The 8,068-nt window shown below is 46.5% G+C and overlaps 1 protein-coding gene across 1 annotated transcript; it reads left to right on the forward strand.

Moving 5' to 3' along the window:
- Positions 1-924: 924 nt before the first annotated feature.
- On the forward strand, positions 925-2,460 carry LOC147799123 (uncharacterized protein F54H12.2-like). Its single transcript, XM_087136806.1, has 4 exons — positions 925-1,548; positions 1,734-1,840; positions 2,010-2,153; positions 2,370-2,460. Exons 1-4 carry the CDS (start codon positions 925-927, stop codon positions 2,458-2,460), a joined length of 966 nt encoding a protein of 321 aa, XP_086992932.1.
- The last annotated feature ends 5,608 nt before the right edge of the window (positions 2,461-8,068 follow it).

Consider the following 8,068-nt stretch of genomic DNA (forward strand, 5'->3'; position numbering starts at 1 on the left):
ATTTATTTTGACGATTATTTGTATCGCATGTTGTGATTAAAATACAAGAAAGTGCGCGAAAACCTGGAAGGGCATTTACCCGTGGATGTGAATGGAGGATTCAACGGTATGTACGTGTACTGCGACATTGCTGAAAACCAGCTAGTGAGAAACGTTAGCGCGCTCTTACCGAGAATCGTCCCCTTGCAAAAGTCTGGTGTCACTCAGGGCGATGACATCGCTCACACCTTCAGCATTCCCAATGGGGCATGCTGAAGGTGTGAGCGAGGTCCTTATATCCACCCGGATCGTCTCAAAGTGTTTTCGTTTGACGGGCACGTAATGACGGGCACGTAATGACGTGCCCGTCAAACGAAAACACTTTGAGACGATCCGGGTGGATATAAGGACCGACACGGGAGGGAAAGTGCCATTTCAACGCGGGAAACTCACCATTACGCTTCATTTTCGTAAAAGTCGTCCCTCTTTTTTTTGAGCAGTCATGGTGGACTACGTGAAATATTACAAAAATCAGGCGGAGGTGGAGATAATTATCTCAAAGGTGCCCCGTTTAGAAGGGATACGGACAGGGCAATATTTTAGGAGGACTGTTCAGATCCGCTTTACCGATGATCAAACAAGGCGCCAAAATGTTAGGCGAGGGAGCATTGAAGACCAGGGTAGGAATTGTCGCTGATACCCTCAACGGACAGAATGTCAAGACAGCCGCGAAGAAACGGGTGAAACAGGCTGGAAAGAAGATGACGTCACAAGTCATGCAGCGACTCTCCGAGCAATCCGCCTCCCAGGAGAAAGGTTTAAAAAGAAAAGCACCCGGCACATCAGGCAGAAAGGCTCGGAGCAAGCGACCGAAGAGGACCCCTGACATTTTCGATTAACAACAGTGTACACCACAATGGCATTCATCAGTAAACATTCGTGCGAATGCACAAGGTCCGAACTGGATCTGATTCCGTCCTGCCCACTCAGACCTCCGTTTTGAAAGGGCAATGGGCACAGTACAACTCACTGACCAATATCGTCGACTCGGACTCTATAAAATTTAACGTCACCGGGGCACACACCCTGATCAACGTCACAATTAAGATGGTCAATGAAAATGGCGCCGACCTGGGCGAGGATGTCCCTGTCGCTCCCGTGAATCTACTGCTTCACTCCCTGTTCTCCGAAGTGGCTGTCACGCTCAAAGACAAACTCGTTTCGTCTTCCTCCAACACGTACCCGTACCGAGCCCTGCTGGAAACCCTGCTCACTTACGGACCACCGGCCAAGGCACTGCAGCTGACAGCCGCCCTACTGTTTTACAAAGATACGGCGGGAAAAATGGACTCAGACGATCCAACCGCGGAAGAACATTTTAACGAGAGATTAAAGCGGAGATACAAACTGTCGAAGGAGAGCCGTATTATCGATATGTTTGGACCGATTCACGGAGACATATTCTTTCATGACAGATTTTTACTTAACGGTTTCAACCTGAAGCTCAAATTTCATCGCAGCAAAAACAGTTTCTGCTTAATGCCGGCTCTACCGGACACTCACTACAAAGTAAAGATAATGGAAGCTTCTCTTTACGCGAGAAAGGTGGTCGTCAGTCCCACCGTGGCTCTAGCGCACGCCCAAACCTTACTGAGTGCTACGGCCAAATACCCGCTGCGCAGAATAGTGGTAAAGACTTTTCTATTCCACGAGGAAATTAACCTTTTACCCGCGAAAATCTGTTTCTGGGGCAGATCCTCCGGCGCGTGGTGATTGGCATGGTGGATAACGCGGCCTTCAACGGCGACTATCATAAAACCCCCTACAACTTTAAACATTACGGCCTAAATTACCTTGGACTGTACGTGGATAACCAACAGCCGTGGCGACCTCTTCAACCCAAGACGAAGACGAAGCGTACATGATGTCCTATCAGACTTTGTATTCCGGTATAAATACCCTGTTTCGAGACAATGGCAATCAGATGAACAGGGAAGACTACGAGTCGGGATACTCCCTCTTTTTTTAAGAGTCCTCAAGGGGGACAGCGTGACCTCCCGTGACGCGCTTGGTGTGTTCCCGTCGGATAGGTTACCGCCCGTGACTAAATACCCCAGCGCCCTCATCGTAAACGCCGACGAGAGCAATCGACCGGGCACCCACTGGCTAGCGATGTACTTTACTAAGGACGGAAAGGCACAATTTTTTTTACTCTTACGGACTTTCACCGGACACTTACGGGCAACATTTTCAATCTTTTTTACGCCAGAATAGTACGCAGTACGCGTATACTACAGTCTGTTTACAATCTTCCACCACGACAGTTTCCAATCTTCCACCACGACAGTTTGTGGTCAGCACTGCCTATTTTACTTGTTGCACCGTTGTAGGGATATATCCATGAGAGCTATTGTGTCTGTCTTCACGGATGACTGCCTCGTCAATGACGTGACGGTGCAGGATTTTATAGAAAAGAAATGAAATGTCGATGTACCCGTGTTAGAGTTACAGTTTATTTGTCGTCAAATTTGTGTGAAGAAAACTTAAATCCAAGACTTGAAAAAAAACCAACTCTTTAATGCCATGATAATAATTTCGAGTAGTTTCGTACTTAATAACGTCGCGTAGTTTATTAGTGTCAGTTAGTTTAAGCGAGTCAATGTTAGTACTTACAAGCCTGTAAAGAAAAAAAAGTCAAACAAATCCTACTTTTCCGTTGTCCTCTTACATCATTTATTAATTCATCGTAAATAAACTACAGTTCAGTGACAAAGTCAGTTTTTTAAAGTGTACAATCATTTACCGAGTTAAAAACTAAAGATCCTCCCCCGTCCTTGGAAAAATTTGTGCTACATGAAATAAGCTACAGCGCTTACAACGTGTCCCAATAAAGTTTTTTCCTGGATTTTAACGGAGTGGACACAACACTAAGGCGCCTTCGAGAGGGAATGGGTGGAGGGGATGTGGAAATATCGGGAAGTAATCTTTTTTCCTCCGGTCCCATTTGTTTGTACTTTCTAACGACGTTGCGCTGTGCTTCATTACATTCCCACTAATACTCTCGGGCGCGTAGAATTTGGCCAGTCCACGCACAAAGTACTGAAATCCGTAAGGAGAGAAACCCTTTTTACTCTTTAAAGCGTCATTCACCAGATTGATAATATTGGAACCCTTGACAGCATTTCTTTCATAAACCAGTTCACCCTTTAGGTTCCAAGTCATGACGTCATTATGCTTTAGGCTGTTCATAAGCAGTTTGGCTTTGCGCTGTAAGGTTTTAGGCAGATTCGAGAAAATTTACGGTGTTAGGTCGTCCTCCTTGGTCAGTGTCGCGGGGTTTCCGTCCGTCGTGCCGCCCGATGGCTCTTGGTCCCCAGCCCTCTGCCGAATCCCTCCGCCGGTGTAGACATCGTGACAGACATGGGTTTGGATTCACGGGCGTGATCATATCGAAGATACTGTTGCAACGTTTGCTGGTACAGCGACAATTTAGCGTCGTCGGGAAGGTCTGTTCTGGCCAAAATGTCTTTCATGACCTGCTCCAGACTCTGTAGTTTATTCTGCGTGGGGTTATGCGAGAATAGAACATTCTGTATGGCTCTTGTCACGCTGTCCGTGGGGGTGCTGATCATGATTTTTTCGGGCGTGTTTCATCACTTGGAAAACAGTACCCCGCTGAGCGTACTCAAGATTGGAGCCAGTAAGTGTCCCAGAAATATACCCAGCAAGAAATAAGACCGAGGGGTACCCCCCAACATGTCCAATCCCTATACACATTCCAGATTATTGTTACTTAACACATCCCCCCAAGATGTCTAAATGGAATCCCCCAGATTCCTGCGAGACAATGACCAACACAAAGCAGGGAGGGGGGGTTCTCTCCGTCTCATACCTTGCTGCATATGTCCAGAAATCCTCCCTTTTGAACCAGCAGTTGTTTACGTTTGGCGTAAGAAGACATCTTGTCGGTCAGAGCTCGCAGATGTGTCTTATGTCGCGACAGTTTTTTCTTCTGACTCGGCGTGAGGGGTACGCGCGCTTTTAAAACGTTCAGCGCACATTCGCACAAACAGGTGACGACTTCCTTGTCGGCATGCTTCAGAATGTCCTTTCGTTTCTTGGGCGAAGCTCCGCTCAGAACGCACAGCGCGTAAGCGTTGTCCCTCAACCGTCGCGCCATGCTGACGAATGAGACCGGTGACGTAAAACTGGCCTATTTAGGGACGGATGCAAATGCCATTTCTTCCGGTAAGATGTTGGCTCTCGGTCTGTATTCTTTCGGGCAGTGGGCTTTCAGGTCGATGAACAGGTAGGAATAGGGCTGGCTGGTGGCATTGGCGTAGGCCTCGATCATGAAAGGGGTCTGCCCCGGGTACATCTGCTTGGCCAAATGACAATCTGGGATCGGTCTCTGGGATTTTTGAACAGGACGATGTAGTGACAGTTTAGACTGATGGCCCTGCTCTCTTTCGACTCGTGGAACAAGTTCTGTACGGTGTAAATCACAGACAGGTTGCGGTGGTGGGATCCTGGGTAAATAGTTTAGTAATTTGAGGATCTTTACCGCATTCCTGCATCAAATCGTCCAACACCACTAGATGTCGGTGCGTCGGGTCGATGTGCTTTTACCAATCCTCCGGCAGCCCCTCCACAAACTGAACATCAGGTAGATCGCAAGACAGTTCCTCGTGAGCCTGATACTGACCATAACACCACCGAATTCTCTCAAGAGGCTCCACAAATACATGATGATGATTTGTAATTAATTTACTGACCCACTGAGTCTTGCCGCAGCCCGTCGGTCCCGCTACGCAAAACGTGGAAGGGGTGTTGCAGTTTTGTACCCATGGGGAAAATGACTTCGCGGTTAAGCACGCCGCTTATATATCTAAAGTACGATGACGTCATAACCTAAAACGTTACAACCTAATGACGTCACGGAATTCCTTATACAACGTCACTCACATTCTTTACCGCGTCAAATACGGGTGTAGTCGAAATGACGGAACGAAACAGATCGCTTTCCCAGATACTCGACAATTCAATGCGAAATATAGACGATAAAATAACCAGTAGCACGAGAGGTATAGTTAAGAGCATAAATCGAACTAACGGAGGAGAACATTTACAGAACTGTGTGTTTGCCATGGTGCCTTTGGATCAAATGATCAAATGTGACGGGGGACAGTTAAACCGCTTGTATCCGTAGGGTACGGTATTGAAATCATCCCTTATGACCCTCTTGCTGTACACCACGCGAGTTGGTCAAGATTTCTTTTGTCTTGTCATTTCTGACGATCTTGTGAGGGTCGGATATGGTGATCTTTTCAGGAGTGACCCCTTTGACCATGTCAACCACGGAATCAAAATTGATCCGCTGCGCATTTCTGAAGTTTAAGGTGAAACCCCTGACCTTACAACACGTCTTACCCGTGTCCAGTCTATACGCGTAATTCTTGGGCCCGCCTGACACGAATGTCTCTGTATAATTGCCGTCATGGGGAATGATTTCGTTCGTGAGATCGCCCAGAAAATCGCCTATTAAAAGGAGGTTTGTACTGCCCCGGCCTATCCACGTATATGACGCTGTCGGTATCGCAGTACAAGACGGAATCCTGCAACTGTTCGAGCACGCCGTACAGTTTGAGACGCTCATGCGCCGTGGTAAAGGCGGCAATGACCACGTTTGTTCTGGGATTAGGATCGATAAATTCTTCTTGGGATTCATAGCGAACTTCCGCTATTTCGTGATTGATGAAATTAATATCGTGTACCAGTTTATCAACGGCCAACAAAATTTCGTACGATTTGAAGAGATTGCTCAGTACCTCGACTTTGGGCATATTTAGCCTCTGACTGAACTTTCCCAGAACGAATTGAGCATGAGTTTAGCGAGAGCTCTTAAGCCGGGGTTCTTGGCTATCTTTGGGGCATCTAACCGAATCCCTTCCCGTTCGAAATACCTATCGATGTACTCCGCCTTATCGTTTTCGGTTTTCACCCAACTCGGCCAGCTGGAGGCTGCGACTTTTAGTTTCAAGACGGTGTTAATGTACTCTGTAAACAAACCGCCGGTTGCGTCAGCGTATCGTATTGTTCCATGTGTTCAAAGTGCCACACAACCTCCATCTTTACCACCTTGTACCCCAATTCAATCACCTTTTCCAGTTCAATGGACACCCACGTGCCATGCAGTATTCTCTCTTCAGCCGTATGCCGACAAAGGGTCCGTTGTTGAGTTTCAACGCACTTGCGGCAGATCAAAACCGTCAATTTACCGGGTGGTAAATTGACGTTTTTGCGGGTGCGCGATAAGGCACTAGGAGATGATACACTGGTCGGACGGGGGTAACACGTGACATTTAACGGTATGGGATTTATTGCATATAATCGAGCGTCACACACATGTACACCTATACACAAGGTTATTATCATCCATCCTGTTAATCGTTTGTTATTCTGTGATTAGTTATATTGCGTAAATTTGATTAGATAAACAAATTGCCGTTGTTGATTCATGTTGTTAATTTATAACTGTTAAAGGCCAAACTCTATACATTTAATTTGTGTACTTTTTGTGGACAGATTAAACCGTGTTCAGCGTGTTAAGCATATTCGTGATCATCAGCTCACAATGCAAGTTCATTTTGTGGCCATCCGTCACACTTTCTGCTTTGATATGTCGTTTGACATGCCTATGGGTCAAAAACACTTTGCTGAGGAGGCGCCATGGCAGTAGTGCAGATCAAAGACTCTCTTTCCAGTCGCTCACAAATGATTACGAAGGAGCCTTATGAGCCAAGATACAAAGCTCCCAGAATGTTCAAAGCGCCCTTTGCTCTCCTTCATTTTTGCAATTGATTGTGCGTGTATTTATTTTGTGAATTCTTGCATGAGCAATCACTACTGCGCATTCCCGAATGCCATATAAAAGACTAGAAACGCCGTAAAGCCACGTCTCCCTGTAGGAACATAAGTACGAATTTTCGGGGGTCTCCTCCCCCTTGTCAAGTGCGAATGCATTTCGTGTCGTTGAAGAACAGTCCAACGCATTTTGTTTCCCTCGATGAGCCGTGATACGCGGGACCCCTGGCACGCGTCGATGCGTTTCCAATTTCATGGAAACCAGGTTTTTCCACTGTATTCTTGAGCTTTCTATAGCTGTCCGTCCATTCCTCCTTTCTGTTCATTTCTGGTTTAAGTTCATTAAGGTACGTTGATTCCATTGTTGTCAGAGAATAGCGTCGCCGGGGGCACCTGTTCAATACTTTTACTTGAATTTCACAAGATTGCCCTAGTGCTACTTTTGCATGTGTTCGTGTAATGCCGATGACTTCCCCCCACGTGTTCCTGAATTCTTTCATCAAGTGATCTTAACGTTTCTGCAATGTATCTCTCTTCACATCCTTTGCATGTTAACTGTTTTATCACCCCTCTCTGTTTGCACTGTCATTTTCCACTGTACTATTGGCGCACCGTGCACTCGTCAAGGGGCTTGTCCCCTCGGAATGGATTTGACCTCGTCAGGGTGTCCTTTACTCTACTCCAGACCCTTCCCACAATCATTATCTTAGGGCCCGCTAAGTGAGGAATCACTGTTTTCCGGGTCTTTTGGCCAGAGCACCTCCCTGTGTCGCTTCAACAAACATGACGGCCTCGAACCTGCCCTTCTTAGTGAGCCGTTGGTGTTATTTCTTCTTCTTGTCCAGCTCTCTCTCCTTTGCTCGCCATGTTTTCGGTCGGTACCCTCTCCTGTTCTCCATTATTTTCTCTCCCCGTCGGTTGACCTTCAACTGGCTCCTTCTCTAGGTAGCTACTGAACTGCATTCTGTCCATGTAATGCTGTACATTTATATGCCTAGTTCTTTCTTCCTGCCCTTAGTCCACGTAGATATTCCTCATGACCCCTGTTTAGATTGTTGACCAAAATATCAATCATTCTGTTTTGGCTCACAGCTTTTTTTGTGAATTACGTACTTGCTGGTCATCGGTTTTATGTAGAGACTGGAGGTAATACTCCAGTATTACCCACTTATTAGAACCGTCTCTCTTACTGTTCAAGGTCATCATCAATTGCCTGTGCGGTTTC

This window comes from Acanthaster planci, linkage group LG05 (assembly GCF_054643075.1).
Source record: "Acanthaster planci isolate LZ-2023a linkage group LG05, COTS_SCS, whole genome shotgun sequence".
NCBI lineage: Eukaryota > Metazoa > Echinodermata > Asteroidea > Valvatida > Acanthasteridae > Acanthaster > Acanthaster planci.